The sequence below is a fragment of the Pseudoliparis swirei genome, chromosome 19 (genome assembly GCF_029220125.1).
Source record: "Pseudoliparis swirei isolate HS2019 ecotype Mariana Trench chromosome 19, NWPU_hadal_v1, whole genome shotgun sequence".
Lineage (NCBI taxonomy): Eukaryota > Metazoa > Chordata > Actinopteri > Perciformes > Liparidae > Pseudoliparis > Pseudoliparis swirei.
Window position 1 is genome coordinate 14,019,631 of NC_079406.1, and position 26,757 is coordinate 14,046,387.

At 42.0% G+C, this 26,757-nt stretch overlaps 1 protein-coding gene across 4 annotated transcripts in view; it reads right to left on the reverse strand.

Moving 5' to 3' along the window:
* spock1 (SPARC (osteonectin), cwcv and kazal like domains proteoglycan 1) overlaps positions 1-26,757 on the reverse strand; it is a 116,914-nt gene that overhangs the window by 38,018 nt on the left and 52,139 nt on the right. For 3 of the 4 annotated variants that reach the window (XM_056439522.1, XM_056439520.1, XM_056439521.1), the window contains exons 3-4: positions 26,125-26,170; positions 11,960-12,040 (exon numbers count right to left, since the gene is read on the reverse strand). In XM_056439522.1, the coding sequence (XP_056295497.1) occupies positions 11,960-12,040; positions 26,125-26,170 (127 nt within the window). Of the gene's footprint in view, positions 1-4,519; positions 4,653-11,959; positions 12,041-26,124; positions 26,171-26,757 lie in introns of those variants that run through there. The other variant, XM_056439524.1, reaches the window with a different exon arrangement.

A 26,757-nucleotide genomic window follows, 5' to 3' on the forward strand; every position in this document is an offset into this window, starting at 1 on the left:
ATTTTTGTGAGCTTTAAACAGTATACAATGACCTGTTGCAACCTCTCAGGTAAGAATAGCTTCATTCAATGTTCCACCCTTAAACTATAACTTCTGAGAATGTTTGGCTTTCCTAGGTATAATGACAATAGGGGCATTTCTGAAGGTGCTCGCCATCCAATCACCGGAAAAAATGTAATTCTTATGGAAATGTAAAACGTTTTACATATCAAACCACAATTCAATTCAATTCAGTTTATTTGTATAGCCCAATTTCACAAATTACAAATTTGTCTCGGAGTGCTTTACAATCTGTACACATAGACATCCCTGCCCCAAAACCTCACATCGGACCAGGAAAAACTCCCAAATAACCCTTCAGGGGAAAAAGGAAGAAACCTGGAGGAGAGCAACAGAGGAGGATCCCTCTCCTAGGATGGACAGATGCAATAGATGTAATGTGTACAGAAGGACAGATTTAGAGTTAAAATACATTCAATGAATATGACAGAGTGTATGAATAGTTCATAGTAGGCATATTCCACGATGGAGACCTCCACGATCCATCAGGCAGATGGCGGTGGGGAGGAGGAGTGGCGGAGTCTCAACAGGACAGTGGCGTAGTCATGAGCAGGAATTCCACGACCCAGACGATCCATCAGGCAGATAGATCTATGCCGTCTCATAGGGTCCGATGACCCCATGAGACGAAGTCAAAAGGACTTCCGGGAGAAAGCAGAGTTAGTAACGTGTGATTGAGAGATGAAAATTCATCCTTAAGGAGAGAAAAAGAGGAGATAGGTACTCAGTGCATCCTAAAACGTCCCCGGCAGCTATAAGCCTATAGCAGCATATCAAGGGGCTGGACCAGGGCAAACCTGATTCAGCCCTAACTATAAGCTCTGTCAAAGAGGAAGGTCTTAAGTCTACTCTTAAACGAGGTGACTGTGTCTGCCTCCCGGACTGAAATTGGAAGCTGGTTCCATAAAAGAGGAGCTTGATAACTAAAGGCTCTGGCTCCCATTCTACTTTTAAGACTCTAGGAACTACAAGTAGTCCCGCATTTAGTGAGCGCAGCTCTCTAGTGGGGCAATATGGTACAACAAGCTCCTTAAGATATGATGGAGCATCACCAATCAAGGCTTTGTAGGTTAAGAGAAGAATTTTAAAAGTGATTCTTGATTTTACTGGGAGCCAGTGCAGAGCAGCTAGTGCAGGAGTGATGTGATCTCTTTTCTTAGTTTTAGTGAGAACACGAGCTGCAGCATTCTGGATCAACTGGAGGGACCTAAGAGATTTATTAGAGCAGCCTGCTAATAAGGAGTTGCAGTAATCCAGTCTCGAAGTAACGAACGTGAACCAATTTTTCTGCATCTTTTGAGACAAGATGTGCCTGATTTTTGAAATATTACGTAGATGAAAGAATGCAGTCCTTGAGATTTGCTTTACGTGGGAGTTAAAGGACAAGTCCCGATCAAAGATAACGCCAAGATTCTTTACAGTGGTGTTGGATGCCAGGGCAATGCCGTCTACAGAATCCACATCACCAGATAATTGATCTCTGAGGTGCTCAGGGCCGGATAAAATTACTTGGTTTTGTCTGAGTTTAACATCAAGAAGTTGCAGGTCATCCATGTTTTATGTCTTTAAGACATGCTTGAATTTTACAGAGTTGGTTGCTCTCCTCTGGTTTTATCGATAAATATAGTTGAGTGTCATCTGCATAACAATGAAAGTTTATGGAGTGTTTCCTGATAATATTGCCCAAAGGAAGCATGTATAAGGTAAATAAAATTGGTCCAAGCACAGAACCTTGTGGAACTCCGTGATTAACGTTGGTGGTTATCGAGGCGTCATCGTTTACAAATACAAACTGAGATCGATCTGATAAATAGGATTTAAACCAAATTAGTGCCGTGCCTGAAATGCCAATCGACTGCTCCAGTCTCTGTAACAGGATGTCATGGTCAATGGTGTCGAATGCAGCACTTAGGTCTAACAAGACCAGGACAGAGAGGAGTCCTTTATCTGCTGCCATTAAGAGGTCATTTGTAATTTTCACCAGTGCCGTCTCGGTGCTGTGGTGTTTTCTAAATCCTGATTGAAATTTCTCAAATAAACTATTATGATGTAGAAAGTCGCACAACTGATTTGCGACCACTTTCTCAAGGATCTTGGAGAGGAAGGTAGGTTAGAGATCGGTCTGTAGTTAGCCAATACCTCTGGATCCAGAGTGGGCTTCTTCAGGAGAGGTTTAATAACAGCCACCTTGAAGGAGTGTGGTACGTGGCCTGTTAGCAGAGACACATTGATAATATCTAATAGAGAGCCGCCAATTAAAGGCAAAACGTCTTTAAGCAGCCTCGTCGGGATGGGGTCCAAGAGACAGGTAGACGTGTTCAAGTAGAAACCGTTGAAAATAATTGGTCACGGTTGATAGGAGAAAATCCTCCAAATATACACCAGGGCATACAGCGGTTTCCAAGGCCATTCCACTTGAGGACAGATTGGCACTGGTTATGGGCAAGAGATTATTAATCTTGTCCTAATAGTTAAAATCTTTTCATTAAAGAAGTTCATAAAGTCATTACCACTAAGGTTTATAGGAATGCTCGGCTCCACAGAGCTGTGACTCTCTGTCAGCCTGGCTACAGTGCTGAAGAGAAACCTGGGGTTGTTTTATTTTTCTATTATTGATGAGTAATAGGCTGCTCTGGCATTACGGAGGGCCTTCTTATATGTTTTAAGACTATCTCGCCAAACTAAGCGGGATTCTTCGAGATTAGTTGAACGCCATATGCGTTCAAGCTTTCGTGACGCTTGCTTCAGTTTGCGGGTCTGAGGGTTATACCAGGAGCAAACCTCCTCTTCCTCACTGTCTTCTTCTTCAGAGGGCTATCGAGTCCAGTGTCATTCTCAGAGAGCCTATGGCACTGTCAACAAGATGATCAATCTGGGACGGACTAAAGTTAGACCAGGAGTCCTCTGTTATATTGAGACGTGGTATCGAATCAAATACAGAAGGAATCGCTTCTTTAAATTTAGCTACAGCACTATCAGTTAGACATCTAGTGTAAAAACTTTTGACTAACGGAGTACACTCCGTAGTATAAATTCAAAAGTTATGAGGTTGTGGTCTGACAGAAGAGGATTCTGTGGAAGACGTTCAAATGCTCAATGTCAACGCCATAAGTAAGAACAAGATCAAGCGTGTGGCCAAAGCTGTGAGTGGGTTTCTGTACTCTCTGACAGAAGCCAATCGAGTCCAACAAGGAGATGAATGCAGCACTAAGGCAATCATTATCAACATCCACATGGATATTAAAATCTCCAACAATAATAACTTTATCGGTTTTAAGAACCAAACTTGATATAAATTCTGAGAATTCAGATATAAACTCTGAATATGGACCTGGTGGCGGTACAGAATCACAAATCGAATTGGCTGTAGTGTTTTCCAGGTTGGATGTGAAAGACTAAGAACAAGGCTTTCAAATGAGGTGTAGTGTAATTTTGGTTGAGGATTAATTAATAGGCTCGATTCAAAGATGGCTGCTACTCCACCTCCTCGACCGGTGCCTCGAGGAATGTGAGTATTAATATGACTTGGAGGAGTCGATTCATTCAGGCAGACATATTCTTCATGGCTCAGCCAGGTTTCAGTTAGGCAACATAAATCAATGTGATTATCTGATATTAAATCATTCAGTAACACAGCTTTAGATGACAGAGATCGAATATTTAGGAGACCACATTTAATAGACCTATTTTGTTGCACTGCTGAAATAATTGTGTTAACTTGTATAAGGTTATTGTGTACGACTCCTCTTCTGCTAAGCCCTTTACACATTAACAATCTATTTGATCTTTTATTATTTCTGATTTATGACTACAACGAGACACACTGCTGAGCTGCATTTCAAATATATCTTCAGGTTCCCAGCTTTCAGGTGATGTATACCACTTCTATGTGGCATCTACTGTTGACCTGCTACCTCCTCCTAAAAAGATATAAAACATTGTTTTTGTTGGTCTTTAAGTGTTAACAAAGCTTTCAAAGACTGTTGTTTTTGACAGCTATCAAAGGATTTACTTGGCCTTGTACAGTGCAGCCTTGCAAGAGTTTTACAATAAGACTTTTTTTAAAAATCTGTTGACAAGGCCACCTCATGGCTGTTGTACATTTCACTGCTGTGTTGCAGACGGCTTTGAAAGTGCTGCTGTTGCTGCAAACGCAGCATCATCCCAGCTACCATCTGGTCAGATCGGCTTTTATATACTGGGGGGGAATCAATATACGTCATGGTTGGGAGCTCGTGCTCAGCGAGTACAGCAAGAACATAAAATACAATATATTCCCCGCTGGAATCAAAAGTGGTGCTCCATCTTAGGAAACAAGAACATTCTCTATGTAATCTGGCTGAACATGAAGAACAATGTTGTTTTCATGAAGGTCACATGAAATGATGTCCATATACAGCGTATCCATAAGGGATGCAAAGGGCTGTGTGAAGGTATATTGTTTTAATAAAAGTCTCACCGGCTTCGTTCCTCTGCGCGTCGATGTGTGGCTGTGTTACAATAAGGCCATCATTCTGCCCACGCTGTGCCTTCCTGCCGTTACCACAGTTAGACTGCTCTCTTGTGCCATTGCTCATCTATTTCTCCAACTGTGGAGGATGTAGGTTCATCCTGTATATTGACTTCCATCCCTTTCTTTTTTCCCTCCGTCCCTCCAAGTCAGGGAGCCACAGAGCAAACACAGCGGGCCAGAGGAGACCTGGAAACATACGGTTGGAATAATCTTATTCACCTTATTTAGTTTGGAGGCAGCAGTTATTTTATTTATGCAGATGTCAAACTTTCAAATACTGGATATTTGATTTTGGCATGAAAATTCTTCTTCATGGCAGATTGACTGATTTACACAATTGACCTGACAGTGTCTCAAAATACGCATGAAAAATTGAACGTCCAACAAAGTGTTTCTTGTTCCATTTATTGCTGAGGAAAGTTGTAACGAAGACTGAAATGTTGTCATTAAATTGCAATCAGTGGTTGGTGATCCGCTCATGTGGATACTGTGGGGGAAATTCAGCGTGCATGACTTGGCGATCCACAAGGTCAACCCTAACCCTAACCCATTCCTTCAGAGAGAACATGTCTGTTTACATGACATAACAGCATCACTTTTAATTGCATTAATAAGTGTTGCTGTATTGTTGTTGTACTTTTCTTCAAGGCAAGTTGCACTGCAGTTTGCAGTCCAAAGTGTGCACCCTGAACATAACTTCCAGCCATTTAACTGCATCAATGCACTTTATACTTGAAGCTGTAACATTTTATGACAATTAAAGTTGACAGTAAATTGCCCTACTCGTGCACTATATTCTCCCTCCTTCTTTCACCCTTAATGTTCCTGATGAGAAAAAGTGTCCGGAGAAGAGAAGGGTAAGATAAAACACTTCCTGTGTCCTCTAATACTGGACAGAGGCCAGAATGAAATGCAGTGATTGGATAATAAAGATAGTCAGAATCCAATAGAAGAGACTACATCGGCAACACACCCTGTCAGAGAAGAGGGTGACCTCTAATTAATTGCTGCTGAGCTGGACATGGGTCAACGGTTTTTGTTTGTAATCTGTGTGTGTGTGTGTGTGTGTGCTCCTTTATCGTCACTGTGCTCCATTGTTCTCCCCAGCCACTGTTTCTAATAGTAAAGTAAACACATTTCACATTAGATAAACAAGAGCTGACTGTCATTTGAAAAATGAGCATCACTTTGAGGCTTTTGATAAACTAATTAAAAAGGTGTTTCTTCTCTTTCACCTGGGGGCTACAGAGAAAAAGACAAGAGTTGAAGAAAGAAAGAGATAAGAGAAAGACAAACGGATGAGGAGGGAATGAAAACCCTTCTCCCTCTGCTTTGTGAACGTTCTTCAGGGTCTCACTGTTTGGCCTCCGAGAGGCACTGAAGCGATGGATGACAGCAAGGAATGATGGAAGGATGAAAGCACAGAGAGGGCCTCGGGGAGGACGCAGTGATAGAACGGGTTCACCATCCATAAAATTAATTATTGAAAACACGAGAAAATCATATTATTGTGGTTCTTACTGGAATAGAGAAGATAAACAGGCTGCATCAGTTTGAATGTCAGAGTAGAAGCCAGAGTGGCTTTTGGGAGAAAAGTATCTGGAGAGGGAAAAATTCTATTGGCTATCGCTTACAATAAATATTCATCACTGGCGCACAACAGCACATGCACACACATACTTTATTGCGAAGAGACCTAAGAGAGTAGGTTTGTGAAGCTGTTGCTGGCAGCACAGCAGTTTTAAAGAAACAGCATGAAAGTACATAATCAAAAAGCCTTTGAAGGCAGCTTCAGAGGAAAGATGCATTACAGGACAATGTGTGCAAGCAACAGAGCCTTCATTTCAGGTGAAAATGGCTAATTGTTCCAGTTGTACATAAACTGTTACGCTTAAAGTGGATTTATAATTCTAATCATCATCATGGAAAACTGAGAGAGCGGAAGTAAAATACAATATGCATGAAATAGGCTTGTTTGGAGAGAACAGGCACACACTCAGAGAAACACAATGGCTGATACTGGAGTCTCGAACTGAGTCTCACAAAGAAGGAACAGTCAGCAGTAACGAGCAATGAGCACCTGATAACAGCCAGTTAGAACGAGTATACAGTATATATATATATATATATTAGGGCTGTGAAACGATTAAAAATTGTAATCAAATTAATCATAGGTTTCTGTGGATTAATCATGATTAATCACATATTACCGATATTCTCGGTATATTTTTGTGAGAACATAACGATTTATGACAAAAGACGGATATATACACTACCGTTCAAAAGTTTGGGGTCACTTAGAAATGTCTTTATTTTTCAAAGAAAAGCACTGTTTTTTCAATAAAGATAACATTAATCAAAAGTACACACTATACATTGTTAATGTGGTAAATGACTATTCTAGGTGGAAACGTCTGGTTTCTAATGAAATATCTCCATAGGTGTATAGAGGCCCATTTCCATCAACTATCACTCCAGTGTTCTAATGGTACATTGTGTTTGCTAATCGCCTTAGAAGACTAATATCTGATTAGAAAACCCTTGTGCAATTATGAAAACAGTTATGCTGGTGATATAAGCTATACAACTGGCCTTCCTTTGAGCTTGAAGTTTGAAGAACAAAATTAATACTTCAAATATTAATCATTATTTCTAACCTTGTCAATGTCTTGACTATATTTTCTTTTCAATTTTCAATTCATTTGATAAATAAAAGTGAGTTTTCATGGAAGACACGAAATTGTCAGGATGACCCCAAACTTTTGAACGGTAGTGTACATTTATACATTCTTTTTTTATTCATATGGAACATTAATATATCTTCATCCTAAACAGAATGTTTAAACAGAACATTTTTCTCTTTTTTGTCAACCATTAACTCCACCATGATACAATCTAAAGGCCCTCCTAGCTAGTCTTCCTTTAGCAGCTGCTGAGGCAAACTAACTCTGTGGGTTTTCTTCATGAACTGGGGCCATGATGAAAGGGCCGGGGACATTCGTATTGTGCCGCTAGAGGTGAAATTCTTGGACCGGCGCTAGACGGACGAAAGCGAAAGCATTTGTCAAGAATGTTTTCATTAATCAAGAACGAAAATCAGAGGTTCGAAGACGATCAGATACCGTCGTAGTTCCGACCATAAACGATGCCAACTAGCGATCCGGCGGCGTTATTCCCATGACCTGCTGGGCAGCGTCCGGGAAACCAAAGTCTTTGGTTGCAAAGCTGAAACTTAAAGGAATTGACGGAAGGGCACCACCAGGAGTGGAGCCTGCGGCTTCATTTGACTCAACACGGGAAACCTCACCCGACCCGGACACGGACAGGATTGACAGATTGACAGGTGCAAGTGACTTTTTTTTTGCTCCGTCCCGATGCGCACACACAGCTCTGCGGCGCGCGAGACGGAGATCGATAAGTGTTAACGGGACACGGAGAGACAGAATGACATGCTGCTGTGTAGAGACGATCAACAACAGACGTTTATTATAATAAAAGAACAAAGACGTGCTCTAGAGAAAATTACAGGGGGGCGGGCCAATTTTTTCTTATGTCATGCGATCTCCCAATACTACGCCGCGATCGACTGGTAGGTCGCGATCGACGTGGAAGTAAAAGTCGTAACAAGGTTTCCGGAGGTGAACCTGCGGAAGGATCATTACCGATGAACAGCACGACCGTCTGCATGAGAGCGGACAGAGTTCAGATTGTAGTGGTGTATTGGAAGCTCATTCTGCGCATGCGTTAAATGCGTAAAAAAACAAAACTAATTAATCCTGTAATTTAATCATAACGCGTTATTTTTCACAGCACTAATATATATATATATATATATTGTGCGTATGTGGTATACCAAGGGATTCAATTAAAAGCAGGTTATCTTTTCGGCTGCCTGAAATTCAACAATTATATCGGTATAATACCCAGCTTTTGGCTCATTTCACTGTGTGAATAATTTTAAGAGTCAATTTATTTTTACAAGACTGAAGCTGTGATTCACACCTCATTTGTGTGAATATGCTGCAGCGTGTGTGCAGTCTGTGTTTATTTGCCCCAAACAGCCTCTGCACCTTGTCCAGAAGTTAGCTGTAAGCTAGCTAACAATGGAGACATTGAATGTGTGTGTGTGTGTGTGTGTGTGTGAGAGTTTGTCAGCCTCTGAATTTCACCTCTTTCTGTTACCTTTCTCTAATCGATTTAATCTACTGGACAGTTGTTCACGTCAGGGTTAGAAGTGAATGGCCTGCAGCTGTGCAGGAGGGAATGTTTTTTAAAATCCATTTAGGATATTTATTTTGCGCTTGTAATGTAGCTCAGCGAAAGTTCCGACAGGAAGACATTCTTTGCAAGCAGTCTCTTAGTCTTGCAGCGATTACTCCATCAGCTGATTGGGGGCGGGCACGATGAATGAACAAACCAATTAGAGGCAACGATGTTCTGTAAGCGAATCACAGCGCTCTTGTGTTCTCCTCCGCTGCTGTCTGTTGTCGTTCCAGCTCAAGTCGTGGTGACCCTCCTCCACCCCAGGCTCCTCCAATCAGCGTTAGGCTAACGCAACTCTTCTTCTACACCACCACCAGTGTCTGGACTCCATGGAGGGATTCTGCCAAGCAGATATCAGCATCTCTACCAAGAGAGCTTATCCGAATTCAGGATGGAGTCCAACCACCAAAAAGACTTTGCACGATTTCAATATGCTCATGTAAATAAGTTATTGTTCAACTCTAAACACCCGTCTCTCCTGATTGACCTATGTCTAGCGGTGTATATTCCTTGACCTTTAGTCAAATCCAGAATAGGTCACGATGTTTGACCAAATGCTTGACTCAGGCAGATTTTTTGTCTCTTCCTCTTTTTCCATGCACACACAGACACACACACACACACACGTGCACACGCACACACACATACACAGATGACAGATTTGGCCTCTTGTCTCACCTTAAGTGTCAGGAATAATTAAATGTTTTTGCTCTGTCCTAGACTGAGTCATTCATTAATCTAAAACTGAAGGGTGTGTGTGTGTGTGTGTGTGTGTGAGTGTGTGTGAGAGAGATAATGCATGAGTGAGTATCAGCACAATCTATCTCCTCGACTGTACGTCTATCTACTCGCCTCTCCTGTTACCATCCACTCATATTCACCATAGTAAATCGTACTAAAACAACTCTACAAACAAATATAACAAACCAAAGCTCTGCGTATCCATTAGATCAATCTTCTATCTGATGTGTGACAAATAGGAGAAAGTGCATTCATTTAATCTCGTTCAAAACACCGATACATTTTCATATTCACTCTTTCTTGACATGTTTTGTAAAAGAGAGCCTGTGTGCTGATCCAAACACATTATGCCCCCAGAAAGACTCCTACACGACACCACAAGGGAAGAGAGGAGAGTAACATGATACTACATGTGATTGAAAATCTCACATTTATCCCCATTTAAAGGGAAGGATTGTTCAGCACATGTGGGCTCAACACCAGCGACTCCCTTGGTTTCTACAGGAGCTTATGACACGTCTGGCTTTCACAACTCACTGCCTGGCAAGATCACTGTTTTTGGAAAAAAAGCACTCTCACTCTTCCCTTAAAGTAAAATGTATTAATCAGTGAATGGCAGATTTCTGTGAGACAACATCATTTCATGAAAACTGACATATAAATAGTTCTACGGTGTTGTAAATATTTATTTGGAGATGATAACGAGAGAAACTTGTCAATAACCTTCAGGACAGACCACGCCATCTGTGTTTGAACTCACTCCAGTACATGAAGATGCTCAGGGAACGGGACGCTGTTCAGGCTGAATCTCACAGCAGCACAATATGGCTGCAGCTCTTGTTGTATATGCACATAGGCTTTGATACTGTGGATTACTGTATGTTACCATGCAGCTTATCTCTCATTGAATTAGATCAAAACATGTGTCATTGGTTTTGTAATTACCTAACGAACGGAACACAATGCGTGCATCCATCGCCTTTCAATTTGCATTTGATTTACCAATTGGTTTCACATTTAGTTTTCCATTTGTCAACTCATGAACTGATTACAGCAGTAGTCTGCAGGTTGTTGTGGCTTCAACCAGGATTTACGAGCATATAATGGAGAAAAGTTCCGGTTCGTGGATACGAGAGCCGTGTTAAATCACAAGGTGTTTCAGCCTCGTGCTTTTCACCATGACACCGGGTGCATGGTGGAGGGATTCATTAATCCATTTCATATTACATTTGAGTGACTTATCTTATTGGGCTAATTATGTATCACAATGACTCGTATATGCTTTGATTAATTATAAGTTTTCATTTTATTTGTATTGATACATTTTTCTTGTTACATTATTATCAAATCAAATAGCCTTCAAGTAGCTGCTTTGGCTCCGAAAAGTAGTGAATAAATGTGAATAAATAATATCCTCACACTGCTCCTTTAAACACTGATTAATCTTAGTTGTTAAATATTTGTTCAGACAATGTTTATACTTTGATTGTTCTGCCTTTTCACAGTGTTCGGCTAAATGCTAAAAAAAGGACCTCAATATATGCTGTGTTGCAGATAGAAAATGTGATGCCCACATGCATGACTATTTTGTACGACAAAAATAAAAGACAAAAACTGTCGAAAAGTCGAATTAACTGCATATGTTTTCCATATACTGCAAAGTTTCATGGAAATGTTACCCGCGGTAATCTCAAGCAAAACACATGATTTCAGCCCACTACTCCCACGTTGGCTTGTTAAATTCTGCTAAACTGGAAGCGCAAACACTAGAACTGACGGGTGTTCTCCTGTGATCTGAAAGGGAGTCATCTTTACCCGAGTACATCACTGCTCACTCGCTAAATCTTAAATTACAAATGTTGTGTTCGCCTGCACTAACAGACCATGGTGTTCGTACTCAAGCTAACCCTAAAAATAGCTCCATGTTCCTGACAGGCTGAGCTTTGATCATCTTGTGTCCATTCGCCATGCTCGTTCTGGTTCAGATGACGAGCTGCGCGCCTGGTTATCTCTCTTTTCCACACTGCCATCGCTACACAGAACCTGAGACAGGATGGAGAACTAACTGAGCTAAAAACTGCTGTAAATGAATGCAGCATTCGGTTGTGAAACATCAACGACTGGCAATGAGAGTGTTTATTACTTATTATACCTGATAATCTGCAATGATCCAACTCTTATTATTAATATAATAATTGACCCACATCAGCACCGAAACAGCCCAGCAGCACATAGAGGATATCACAAGTAAATGAGATTAGTCAAATCAGCTGGAAAAACAGGAACATTAACACATATTTGCTGTATGTTAGCAAAAGCTATTTCTTCCACGATAACCCCCCCCCCCCCCCACCCTGATGACAACTATGTTGCCGAACTCACCATCCTGGACTGTCTTCTTGGCTGAGCTAGAGTGAGCTTTGGTTCCCGGGTCTCCATATCTGCTTGGTTCAGCCTCTCGCTCTAAAGGAACACATTAAGAACACGTAATGATCAGAATAGTTATTACATGCTTAGAATAATAGTTCAACAATTTGTGAAAAAATGCTTATTTGTGGTAGGCTTTAAGATTGATGCAAATGCTATGTCTGTGCTATAATGGACGAGGTTAGCTCTGCATGACTATTGTAAGGAAAAGGGAACAGGTTGGATCTCTTTTGTTTAATAAGTAGACTAACACTAATGTAAAAACTATAATGTAACATGTCTGTTGGTTGCCATGCACCACTGCGCTAGTTAAATGTCAGAGCTCCACAAAAACCTCACATTGTTAGGATACTGTTTTTGTACGGTTTAAGTACAAGATATAAAACAAGTTAATTTCTATGGTTTGAAGCTGCTGGTTTATTTTATTTTATTTTGGTAAGAGCTGTTTAACCCGACTTCCTGTCTAAGCTAATCACTCCTAATGGAGTCATGTGTTGGTATACATTTGCTCATCTAACTCCGGCCCCCAATTCCCAATTCAAAACAAGAATAGTGTGATATGATGCTTTTAATCTCCTGAAAGATGGATTTAGCGGTGCTGCAAAGTGACACGAACAATACTCTTCTCGTCTGAGAGGAATAACCATCGCAGCATCATGACCAAGCACAACAAAACAAGTAAACTCAGCCAGGGAAAAACACAGTAATGCACCTATTCATCTTGATACTACAACAGTAATCCATCCTCCCTTTTACATCCACAGTGCTGTACAACCTCCCATATGGAAGCAGGCCAGTGGTGGCAGAGCCTCGGGGTGAGCGGAGCAGCCAAACACTGAGGTACAGGGGGGGTTGTCATGTCTGTCCGTAGGCTGTGCCATTACCCTGAGATGATGAACTCCCAAACACATCCAAGTGCTGTATTTTTATTGAAGAGTGGTAGGCAACCTTTGGCAGGCAGGCCACGATTGGCTCATAGTAGCTCAACAATTGGCGCTCTGGCAATAAGTGTGAGATTTTTGGAAGTGTTGAGGTGCCACATCACCTCTGTCACAACCATTGGCAGTTGCGCGGCCTTTTATTTACTTTAGTTTGATTGCCCTATTCACCCACCTGCATTACTCTGCCTCTCATTGGTTACTACTCATTGCCTTGCCGTTTGTACAGCTGACAATTGGTGGAAAGTTGGTTTGATAGTTGGTAAATGATCTATAATAATAATAATAATAATCATTTATTTTATATAGCGCTTCTCAGGGCACCCGAAGTCGCTTTACAGTCCAGAGTCCAGTAGTCATACACACACAGTCATCCCGGTGGTGGTAAGCTACATCAGTAGCCACAGCTGCCCTGGGGCAGACTGACGGAAGCGTGGCAGCCAATCAGCGCCTCCGGCCCCTCCGACCACCACCAACATTCATTCACATCCATACGAACCGGGGTGAGGCTGCGGTGCATGTCTTTATGATGGTGGGGGATCTCTCATATTATTACGATGTCCTGAGTAGTTATTTTAAAAGTTGCTCAGCACTTGGTCTTTATGGATGGCTACAATTACACATATGTTGGAGATTGAAATGTTGATGTGATAATAAATATACATATCAACCGTGTCAATATGGTCCACTGATTAACAATAAAATAAAATAAATAACACTTCATAGAAAAAAGGTTGCCGACCCCTGTTATATAACGAACAGGACAAAGTATGTGTGGAGGTGAATGTGAACTTTTCTTTCATTATTCTTCCACTCTTCCACTCTTTCTTCTGGATACTCTTTACCAGACCTTTCTCCTCCTCATTATTGGATGACTTTCTTATCGGAGTTATCCTCTGTGCAGGCAATCTCTCTCAAGTGCTCTCCAGGCCTTGTACGTCTTTGTGTTTCCCCCCCTCGAGACTGCCTGATGCCACCGTCACTTCCACAAGCTGGCATTTAACCTGGGGGCTCATGCGATCATCGCTCGCAATGGCTGTCAGCCTACATCCTCTTAAGTGTATTTATCCTAATTTACGATGATCACAGGAGGCTCCATTGTCTCCACGGGGCACAAAGGGCAACATGAAAACAGACATAATCACGCACACGTTCAGTCTTCTCTCGACGTGATGTCATGTTGTGTGTTCCTCGCCTTGAAAACAGACTGTTCCACACTGCAGTCCGTTGATTCACAGCTTAGTGTTGCCGTTCATTTCATCTTTGGCTTTGTCTCTGTGCTTCAAAGCTGGACATGTGGGGCAATCCACTCTACTCACTGTGGCTCCATCTGCTAATATTTACCCTTTATTAATAACCATTTCTCTCGGCGCTAGCTCCTTAAGGGCCTATTCTTCCGTAAGCAATTCTTCTTTCGCATCCTAAACAGAAATTGAACTGCTTTGCTGATATGATTGGTTTCATCTGTTCATTAAATGAACAATACCCTTGGCGTGACTACGTGTACTCCCTTCCTCTGCGTTTCGGCCGGCTCCAGGTATCATTGATTACCATCCGTGTGTGTGACTGGTTAATTCACTGCAGACGCCGGAAATCACTGAAGCGTGTAGGTGTGCGTTTCAGCTGATAGTCCCATTTATGCGTTAGGGCTCGACACCGGGAGCGATCACCCCTCTGAAAGAGCCAGATAAGAGCGGAGCCGAGGGTCGTGGATATTGAGTCACTTTTTATGATGTGGCCAACAAGCCATTAAAATCAGAGCGGTAAACAATGTTTAGAGAATGCCTGGGGAGCGAGCTACGAACCCTTAGTGCATGAGACTGAAATGAGATCTTTGTTCTTGCTCCAGCTCACCTTCCATTTAATACACCGACCGAAGGTGCTCACTGTTGTTTGTTGCCCTATCTGTATCTTTTCTTCGCATCTTCTCTCTTTCTAATTCTTTTAGCTTCTCCAGGCGCAGATCAAAGATGGTTATACATGAGCATGTATTGAGAAGCAGTGACAGAGTTTGGGGAGATTAACGATGGAGCGATGAGGAATGGGATCAGACAGACGGCATATCTTCACAGGGACGGAGGCTGAGTGAGTTGGAGAAATAGCTGATGAAATATATAACGACGAACACTCCGCTGGGAGAACACAATGTCACGTCTAATCAGGCTGATTGGCAATTTGGAAGCTCCAGATTTTCAAGGCTTTTGTTTGAGGATGCTGCTGCCAAGCCAGGGTGCATCACAAATGGCTTCCGTTTCCGCTGCCAACACGGTTCCCATGGCAACCACTTATTCACTACCGAATCTAATGAGAAAAACAGACAACACCTGACAATTGTGAAGCTAACTTGTATTGTGTCTTCTGAGCATCGGTTGCCAGTTTGACTCTCCTGCGCTCCTCTGGACTGGCTGTCAAAATGGGGCACTGCCTGCCATTTTGAATCCTCCCATTGACTCCCCATCTCCATAGAAATAGCCAGAATACTGATTCTAACATTCATTGGTCTTGCTGACGGTGAAACTGTTATTGGCTGCCAAGGCCTGCTCTCCCGCTTGTCTCTGTGTGTCTGGGGCTTTCAGGGCAGCTCTGTAATGGGTACAGATGGGAAAGTATAGGAAATAATGCAGATGTAGAAAACCAGTATTGAATAAAAATGAATAGATTGACTTGAAGGACACATCGCCTTAACGTGGTGAAGCATTGTGTGTGTTTACGTGGCTGCAAAGCAGTTGGTTCTCATTGCTCAGTAAAAGAAGTCACAACTTTGACATGACGGACTGTGTGACTAGTCAACAGTGTTCTTCGGCTTGTATTGTAGGAAGATTGTTTGACAGCAGGCATTGTGTGACTCTTTGTAAACGGGTAAAGTAAAAGTAAATGTCAGGACATGGCTGACATTATAATGACTACAAGGCATCCGCTCACCCTTGAGATTGCTGTGGTCAGTCACAGGTGGATGTAGAGGAAAATCAACAACCACAGTGTGAGTGTGTGTGAATGTGTTCACGAGGTGTGTGTTGTATGAACAACGTAGACCAGGGGTGGCCAACCAGTCAGAGACTAAGAGCCACATTTTTTACTGTGTCACCGCAAAGAGCCACATCATACACATATGTGTGCGCGCACGCACACACACACCTCTGATCAACCAGATTTGTTGTAAATGTCACACACCAACATGATAATGACAGAAATGGACTCCTACAGTACTAAGACAACAGGTCTGTCATGTTCAACAATGAACATTGTGTACACTGTCTCACACACACACACAAACACACATTATCTCAGTTCAACCAAGTCCACAAACAAAAATAGAATAATTTACAATAGCGTTTTTCTTTTACTATGCGTGTTGCTTAGTGGGATTTATGGGATTCCTTGCCTTGAACAATCCTCTTCAAATCTGGCTTAATTCCGTTGTTGCCACTCGAAGCAATTCCTTCACATGGTGTCAATCAGAACAGGTGTCCGAAAATCGAACGGTGCACTTGCGCCATGAATGCCGCATTATGGGGGGCTGGAGTAATCAAACGCCCACCAATAAACCACTTTAGCCGAAGAGAGTGTTCGACATTCGGATGCGGTTCTCCCGCAACGCTGCTCTTACACCGTGTCCGCTGAATTGAGGGCGGCTGGAGAAAGCGTCACCGTAAACTACTTTAGCCATAGTGCGGGACATCCAGCTGCCCATAATGCGGCGTTCATGGCGTAAGTGCAGTGTTTGATTTTCGGACACTTTCATTCGCGTAACCCACCGTAGAACGGCCCGCTCGACATTCGGATGTGGTCTTTCCGCGTTTGGCCCGCGAGTTTGAGACCCCTGCCCTGGGAAACTTTGCGTTTTTTTCATCTCACTCAGATGCGCGTTTGACGAAAATACCGTATTGAACTCAAGCGAAGCGAACACGCACATACAAAAAAACACAAACTTAGATATGAACGTAAGAGCCGCATGACACCAGGCAAAGAGCCGCATGCTGCTCGCGAGCCGCGGGTTGGCCACCCCTGACGTAGACCAACGTGGGTGTGTGAGCTCATATCCCTTTGTCTGCTGCTGCAAAATTGCTAGATATTTTATTTTGCCTCAACAATGAAAGTCATTTTAAATTCTTGAAATAAATACCGAAACCATATTTTTTTATTCTTCAAAATGTGTGATATAGCAAATGATTAAAAAACATTGGAAAATGATCTTACTCAACCTGTTTTTTGTGTTGTATTTTTTTACTATATACACATAAGTGCATGTTTTGACGGTTTGTTTATTGGCTTAAATCACAAAAAGCAGAAACAAAAAAGAGAGTATTTTCATTTGTCCTTACTGCCATCCGGAGACTACTTCACTTTGAAGAGAGCAGCTCCTGCAAAATGTCTCTTCTTGGTCCTGGGTCTGCTTTGGGCTTGAATAGGTTCACTAAGAACATAAAGCCCTGATCTGAGGAGCATATGTGTCTTTATTCCACCCGGCTGCCTGGGACACGGGCCAGTGTCACCCACACACACCTCCCTCCTTACAGCGCTACAGAGCAGCAAGCACGTCATGTACAAAGGCCGAACAGGTTCACCATCCATGACTGGCAGGTGACTGGTCAATGAGCTGTCACCATGGAAACAAGTTAATGTGGCCAAGGTTTCTTCTGTCTTCATGCATAATGAGGCCAAGAAGGGTTGTCCCATTTAAAGCTGGGGTCGGCAACATTGGATAAACTGGCAAGAGTATGTCATGTTGAATGAATACATTACCTTTCCTCGCTGTCCCTGTGCGGCGTGTCATTTGTAAAACTTGATTAAATTTAATGACTGTTTTCCTATTTTTTAAGATCACACAATCACATCTGTGCATTTTGACCAAAGGGAGGGACGAGTCAATACATGTAATGAACAGTTAAAAAGAACTACAGGCAAAGTAAACTTCACAGTGCTTTAGTATTATTTCTGAAATATAAGTCGTATCACTTGCTTCATAATTAATGTGTTATCAGTTCAAAAATTCAATGTGTATATTGTGAAAATCAAAAATCAAATCCAAGCAATGGTTTCATCATATTTTCTTAATCCAGCTAAGTGCAAAGTGCAAAATATTTGAACTAGATATTGATTTGACAAAAGAAACCTTTCCATCTTAGTCACAGAGATCTCGAGCGATGGCAACCATGGTGAGCTCCGTGGCCTCCGATGAGTTTGTGTCGAAGAGCCCCACTGAGTTGCTGTGACATGGTCACATTGTACTTTCTGACAGACGAAGAATGTGTAAGTGGAGCTGGAAGGGACAGCAAGTTGGCGAGTCCTCGTACTAATGGTTTCCAGCAGGGCCAATTACACAGGGGGGATGTGATAATTATCACCAAACCTCATCAAATATGTTTATAAATGACTACAACTGATTCTCACAGGTGTGTGTGTGTGTGTTAACATCACTGTGGTATGTTGATTCATAGTCCCCCATTGTTCATCATTATGTAATTGCCTTCCGATGAACTCAATACTTCAGAAACAATAGAAAACACGCAGGCGTACGTCGTGAAGCGCTGCTGAGAGAGAAATATGAAGAACATAACTGAGAATTTGAAGAAAGTGAGGATAATGTTTAAAGAAAAGTCTGAAGGGAGAGAAACTTCTGTAACTGCAGAGATTGAGACACAGTTGCAGGCACTGTATTGCTGCATGAATATATTTTGTGGGAAGCAGCACTTTATAAAACATCTGTCAGTTTAGGAAAATGCCTGCAAGAGAAAACAGACGGAAAGTTTTACCTCTTCAGTTTTCCGAGAACATTTCATGTGAGGTTTTCTTATGCTCAACATTTGCTCCCATGTTGCTTTTTTGACACAGAGACCACACATGTAACTGTAATGTAGTTAATGTAATGTATACCATACATGTTCACAAAACTAAATGTATTCACGAGGGCTGTCAATCGATTAAAAAAAATTAACTAATTAATCGCACATTTTGAAATTGCGATTAATCGCGCTTAAAAGTTGTTTCCTTCTTTTTAAAGACAAAACTTCACACAGAGCTGTGTTTTCAAAGAGGCTCCTACCTATAAAGTGCCAGCGAGGTATTTAATATCATGGATGATAAATTGTTTCTTCAGTGAAACATCAGATTAGTTAAAAAAAAGAAGTATATTGAGACCCCATTGGTCCTGTCATCTTTAACACTGAACAGCAGCAGAACCAGTGGCCTTGGTAACTGACTGACATTCAAATATGTCACGTTAACCCTCTGGAGGCTGGGCTCATTTTATACATTTTACAAAATAAATTAAATTCACCGTTTAAAGTCTTTTGCATGTGACACACCCCCACGTGTTATACATCAAACATTCCAGAACAATCTCAGCTCTGAAATAAGGCTCATTGTCCTCACGCCGTGTTCTCTGGTTCTCTGACTGACAGGCTGCTAAATGAGCCTAACCTGTGAGGTGGGAGGTCCTTTGTGATTTACTGAGTGTTCATTGGTTGTTTTTTCCCCGAAATGTTGACAGACAAACGGATTGACAAATCACGTTGAAGGTTTCGTGTGACGAGTTCTTTCCGCGCCGCGTCACCCGACACGTCGCCCCTTCGTTCCTCTGTGTATCAGAGGGGGAGACGGGAGGAAGGAGGAGCAGGAGGAAACCCGACTGATTCATCCACGAGTTAAACTGATTTATGCTCCTTATTTTCGCGGAGAAATAATTGTTTTAAAAACGGAAACAGTGTCAAACCGTACTGCCGCGGTTTAAAAAAAAAAAAAAAAAAAAAGTTGCGTTAATTGCGTTAAAATATTTTAGTGCGTTAACGCGGCCAAATTAATCGCATAGATTAACGCGTTAACGCTGACAGCCCTAGTATTCACATATGTCGGTGGGAAACATTTTAAAACACTCTCGGCATCCTTCTCTGTTGGTGTTTAAAATACAGTTACAGCATCACACACATCTTCTACAGCTCCTACATCTGTATTCGTGGTGATGGAGCTTCTTGGTGTGCAAAAACATTCAGAAAAAGATAAAAATGAGCAAAATTACAACCTTTTTCAAAACAAAACGTGCATTACAATCTCAAGGCAATTGTAGAATTGAATATTTACTATAACTATGTGTAACTTAAAATGTAATAGTTTACTATAACTGACACTAATTTACTATAACCCACACAATTAAGATACTGAGAAGGATGTAAACAATAAGGATTAGTGAGCCTTATGACAATGTGTATTCGTAACATGGAAGAAAGGCAAATCTAGCTCCAGGAATGTTGCACCCTGCACTGAACACAGGGCCTTGGGTCAGGTACGAGTTCAGGGGTCATCTTGGAGCTGGAGAACATCAGAACTATCTGGCAATAACAACTGCTTTAAAGGAAGAGACGGTGCTTAGTAACAGAGGAGCAGAGTGATGACGTCAAGGGCCGGTGGTGAGGAGATGCCAACTGGTGCTGATGATTCAGCTTCTGTGAAACGTTTAACCAATCACATGCTGTAAAGCTAAACCAATGAGAGGCGAATATGGCCGATGAACTAAAGTTTGTAAAAACGATGTTAGTTCCGGCTCGGTGTGCATCATTTACCGGAGGACAGTTATTTCTCCTTGCAGTCTGAGGCCCTCTGTGAATGATTTACAGTCAGCTGAGAAACATGCTCTGTATCACAACTTATTATTATTTTTGAACAAACCACTTTTTATTATAGCTTTTCTTCTTCTGACCTTCTTCGAGTCCACCCAAAGGTTTTTTAACACAACACAATTTTACACCTAGTGTCAAATCAGATCAAAATATACAAAACAAAGTTCCTTAATCTACGACTGCTCAGCTTCTAATATGCAGAGACCCTGTGTAAAATAAGGCTTAATGTTGTTACACATTGGTTAAGCCTCAGAAAAGCCATTCATACTTGCAAAAGCACAGTCTGGGAAAATCATACCAGCTACAAACAAAAAACAGAAAACAATTACTTGAAATCAGGCGTGCTTTCACACAGGAAACGGGACTGTATGGGGAACTGAATCAACAGCACAAACAGATCCACGGATGATGCTGTCTCCCAGGTACTGCACACCACACTCTCTCATCTGGACAGCCAGAGGGGGGGCTATGTCAGACTGCTGTTCATTGATTATAGTTCAGCTTTCAACACCATAGTCCCCTCCAGACTGGCCGGCAAGCTGATTGAGCTGGGACTGAACACCCCCCTGTGTGCTTGGATCCTGGACTTCCTGACCGCCAGGCCACAGGTGGTCAGGGTGGGCAGACACACCTCAAATCCCTCACCCTGAACACAGGATCCCCAGGGTTGCGTCCTCAGCCCCTACTGTACTCCTGTACACACATGACTGTGTGGCCAGGTTCAGCTTCAACACCATCATCAAGTTTGCGGATGACACAGTGGTGGTGGGCCTGATCTCCGACAACGACGAGAAGGCCTACCTGGAGGAAGTTGCTGATCTGTCACTCTGGTGCCAGGACAACAGCCTCCTCATGAATGTCACCAAAACTAAGGAGCTGATTGTGGACTTTAGGAGGGCACAACAACAGAGGACGTACTCACCACTGGGGATTAACGGACTACTGTGGAGAGGGTGAGCGGGTATAAATACCTGGGAGTCCACATCACCGAGGATCTGACATGGTCAACAAACACAGACACTCTGGTGAGAAAGGCAAGGCAGCGCCTCTACCACCTCAGGCAGCTGAGGAAATTTAAAGTTTCCCAGAGGATCCTTCAGTCCTTCTACTCTGGAGCTGTAGAGAGCGTCCTGACAGGAAGCATCACAGCCTGGTTTGGCAACTGCTCCGCTCAGGACAGGAAGGCTCTGCAGAGAGTAGTGCGTTCGGCTGAGCGCACTATTGGAACTACACTCCCCACCCTGCAGGACTTGTACACCAGGAGGTGCAGAACCAGAGCCGGCAGGATCATGAAGGATCCTCACCACCCCAACAACAGACTGTTTCAGCTGCTGCGGTCAGGCAGGCGCCTCCGTAGTCACGCTGCAAGAACAGAGAGACTGAGACGGAGTTTCTTTCCTCAGGCCATCAGGATTGTGAACTCCGACCTCACCAGGACCCCACATAGACCCACACAACTGCCCCTCTTAGGCACACACACACACACACACACACACACACACTTACTGTAAATATTGTGTTGTTTTTTATTTGTAAATAGTGTGTACTTGTTGCCCTTGCACATTCCTGCTGAGCATTGCCACTTTCATTTCACTGCACACCCTGTGTGTGTATGTGACAAATAAAACATCTTGAATCTTGAATCTTGAATCTTGACACGCTGCTATTATCAGTATCCTGATGAGAGGGGGTACGTGTTCCTTTCAGAGAAGCAAAGCGGCCAGCTGGGCTCATCGGATTCTGAAGTTTTTCTCAAATTCTGTAGGATTAACATGGATTGAAGTGCAAGTTTACCACAGCTCCAAAGTAAGACACAAATCCACTGCTGGACCTCATTAATCCTGAAAAACATTTACCACTGCTGGATTTGTTCGCTTGCCGTTCAGTTTCACCAACAAGTAATTTGTGATCCCAGTGATTCCATTCATTAGACGCTACAGAGGGAAGCATTAATTGGCATGGGATTCTTCAGGGGACTGGATTCTTCCCCATCAACCTTTCTGCTGCTGATTAGCCTCCAAGGGCGACCAGTGACTCATTAGTCAAACTGAGATCAGCAAGTGGTGACGGATGGCGCTCTCAATTCTCCTGTATTGATCTGCAAGTATGTGCTGTGGTCACACTGGCCATTTCAATATGATGTTTGTAATCTGGCCACACACTCAGAAAGCCAAACTAGTCTGTGTGGTAGCTTTGTTTAGGACAGGAGTCCAGGCGTCATGCCCCACATTGGATGACTCCTATTCAAAAGCGTGTCATGCTGACACCGGCTGGAGTCATGAGGTGAAGCTACCACTTCTGAGTGTGATGCCTGCAGTACCAGCTGGCTGAAAATAGAGCCCACTCGAGGCAATTCAGACACATGGAATACGTAAACGTTCCCAAAGCAGAACAGATTGATTCACATTATTTATTCACTGTCTAATTGTTTTTCTGGCCATTACTCCCAGGTGTGCTGTCAGTGTGGGAGCAACTGCACTGTGCATAGCGACGTTAGCAGCTCTGCAGGAGGAGAGCAGTCACATTGCAGCTGAAGTGGATTGCTGCAGCAGAACAAGGCGAAAAAAAGATTGAGAACATTTTTTTTATGCACTCCTATAAAGAGTCCAATTGGCACAAAGTTCGTCTTTTCTTCAACTACACTGAATGCCTCTCGAGAGAAGTGCACAGATGCCACATTCTCAAGAGGACAAGTCACCTCAGTCTGTCCTGTCAGAGGGTTGCAGTGACTCACACCTTGGAGTGGACCGGGTGGTGTGGGCAGTGGAGAGAAGGAAAGAGCTTTCAGGAAGAATACAAAAAAGATTTAAGAACTTATACTGTGAGCGTCTCCTGCCACAGTTAAAAGAAAACTATGTTTACTTGCATTTGGTATATCTATATGTTGTTGTTCTGACCAATATAGTAACATGGTACTCACCAAAATTAAATTGTGAAATATCTATAAAAAAAAATCTAAATGTCACTTGCACATATAGGTGGAAAACTAACCCCAAGGTGAGTAAGATGGCAAGGGGACCTTTGTTGTCACAGTATCAACCATTTGGTTAAGATTAGGGAATGATCGTGGTTATGGTTTACAAAAACAACATTGACTGTTTTTCAAGTGTAGCTATACATTATTTTTCTAGAATAAATCCCAAGTTGTAAAAAACTGCATTTTTCCTTCACCACGTAGATATCAACACAGAGGAACATACAACTGGAAATGGGATGGTGACCTCTTGGTGACCTCTGGTGTGGTGGTCTGAGAAGTGAAGCTAATGTGCCTTAAATGTGCATTCTTTCTAATGGCCATAAGGGGGTGACTTCCCTGGTTGCAAAAAGAAGTCTGATTGTACAGAAGTCTACGAGAAAATGACTCTTCGACTCACTTAATGTATTACCTCATAAAACATGCAATACAACATGATGTTTATTTAGTAAATAATGATCCCATTTAGAGTTAAAATGACCATAAAGCAGGATATTCTATATGTAGTGCCGGCCTTGTGATTGACATGTTGCGACCACAATGCTGTCCGGTCTCACTCTGAAAACACACTGTTTTCATGAAAGTTAATTGGCCCGACACACACAGAGATGGCGACATCCAAAATGATGAACTCAGACGTCAAACCGCCAGTCCACCAACCAATGGGTGACGACAGCCACTTCTATTTTAGTCCCTGGTTGAGAAAATTAAGTTCTGTTTACTTTTTGTCTTAAGTTCCCTCTCAGACACTATAATATGATACTCTTCTCATTAGGCTCAGTTTCCACGAGGAGCTGGCCCAGATAAACCTGCTCAGCAAGTCTTTCCCTCAAGAGTTACAGTTACCGTGCTATATATGCAAAAAACAAGCCGGCACCGAACAGAGCACACTCTGTGGCAGAACGATTTAAAGTCTGTTGTGCTGTTCAGAGAGCTGTGATGAAATCAACCCCCTTCTTGAGGCTGAGGCTGTGCCTGTGTGTGTGTGTGTGTGTGTGTGTGTGTGAGCGTGATCGAGAGTAAATGAGTGTTTTGCAATAATTGAGTTAAGTCAAGGCTTACTGGGGGTCTAAGAGCATTACACGCTGAAGAGTGATTGATAAGTGGACTTGGCATTGTTGCTATGGTAAGTCCATAAGCAGTATGACACGGTAAAGTAGCAGCATTGAGCCTTGGAACAAACAAACACACACACACACACACACACACACACATATAAAGACACACGGTCGTGGTTTCAATGCTTTTGGGGACTTTACATTGACTCCAAGTCTTTACCCTACAATGTTAATGATTTACTTTATTTGAGGATGCTCATTTTGTGACCGTGTAAACAGGTTTATGTTCCCACAAGATGGAAACAACGCACCTACACATCTTAGTGAAAGACAATTGATGTGAAGTTGACATACAATAAGTATACCTCAACTGGAGTAAAGATTACTCTCAAAGGTAAGGAAAGTCAAATTCACTTGCACATTTTGGATAAAAAAACATTAAGAAAACTCTGAATGACGAACAATTTCTTTGTGGAAATTGTTACTGCGCTTTAAAAAAAAAAATGGTAGTCCAATTATTTTTTTAGTGCATTCATGTTTTATTATATTAACATTCGCGCAAACATTCCTTCAATATATATTCTGAAAATGTACATATTAATTTATTTTTTGTCCAGCAGGTGATTTTGCACTAGTTTTATCATCTAATGAGAAACTGTTGAAACCATTAATGTATATGCTATGTGTTATTATACTAACTATATATTTATATATATATATATGATTTATAAATTCAAAGAAGATGGCTGCAATTTCAACACTTTTTTTGTTTTTTTGTTTCGGTTGAGCCGATCTTATTACAATATGTGAAGTGTACAAAGATGAATAATCTTTATCTGAATCAAAAGTCTACAAAGTAATTTGACAGTATTTGAATAGGAGTGAATGAGCCTCATATGATAAGAGATATGTAAAGTATCTTCAGTTGTGCTACACTTTTAAAGGCTGCTTCATTTAACTTGAAAGCAAACGAAGATCTAAAAGATTTATTAATCCCTGGTAATGAGCACATTAGCCTCGGTTTGTGGAATAACCTTTTCTCACTCAAGAAAATGACCCTCTGGACTAAACTGGGGATAAGTGCTTTACAGGAAGAGACCAAAGGAAGATTGCTACCGACACATTGTAAGATGATACTTCTGTCAGTTCGTTGTTTAATAATTTAACCTCTCATTGTGTCTCGTGTTGTTTAGATTGTTGTTACGGTCTAACCAGACAATATGTCTGCTTTCCTCTTTTAGATCACGCTGTACTAACCACGAACAACCGGGAGCTGGTCAAGCATTTAATGCCAACTACAGACACAACTTGGTCAGAAGTCAAAGTTTTGATGTTTGAGATCGATCCTCGGCCCCACACACAGTGTGCATGAATATACTGTAAGCATGATATCACACACACACACACACATACACACACACACACACACACACACACACACACACACACACACACACACACACACACACACACACACACACACACACACACACACATACACACACACACACACACACACACACACAGCGGGGCTCACCTTGGTCCAGAGACTTGGCAGGAGCCCAGCTTTTGAAGTAGTCATCCTGAGTGGAAACACAACACAAGAAACTGTGTTATGAAAAAACAAGAATATCATTGAAGTATTTTGCCGATCAGAGAGCGAAAAGCCCAAATACTAAACCAAACTACTGAGAAACCCTGTCCTCATTATACTCTCTTTTTTTGTTTTTTTATATGTGCGTTGTGTAAAAATGAATGAATGCAATAAAGAAGAAGAAGAGGCTTGTTTGTATGTTTATAAATAGTACACAAAGAAACAGAGAAACCTGCAGGAAACACACTGGGGAGTAAAGAATGTTACACGCTCTAGTAAATAATGGGTTAAACTAGGACAAAGACATTTAATGCCAAGGTTGAAATGAAAAAAAACTGTTCAGAATAAAGTGTTGTTGAAAATTAGAAACAAATATAAGAGGCAAGGAAGGATTTCGAGGCGGTCGTGTTACATTTTAGTTGCCGAGGTGTAGTTACTCAAATCATACTGAAAGAAGTGCACATGTTCTTGTGCTGATGATCTGTGGAGTGGTAATGACTTCATCGTCCCGACCGAGCCTTCTGTGAGCGCCATTTGTGAGACATTTGAATTTAAAGGCACTAAGAAAGGTTCATA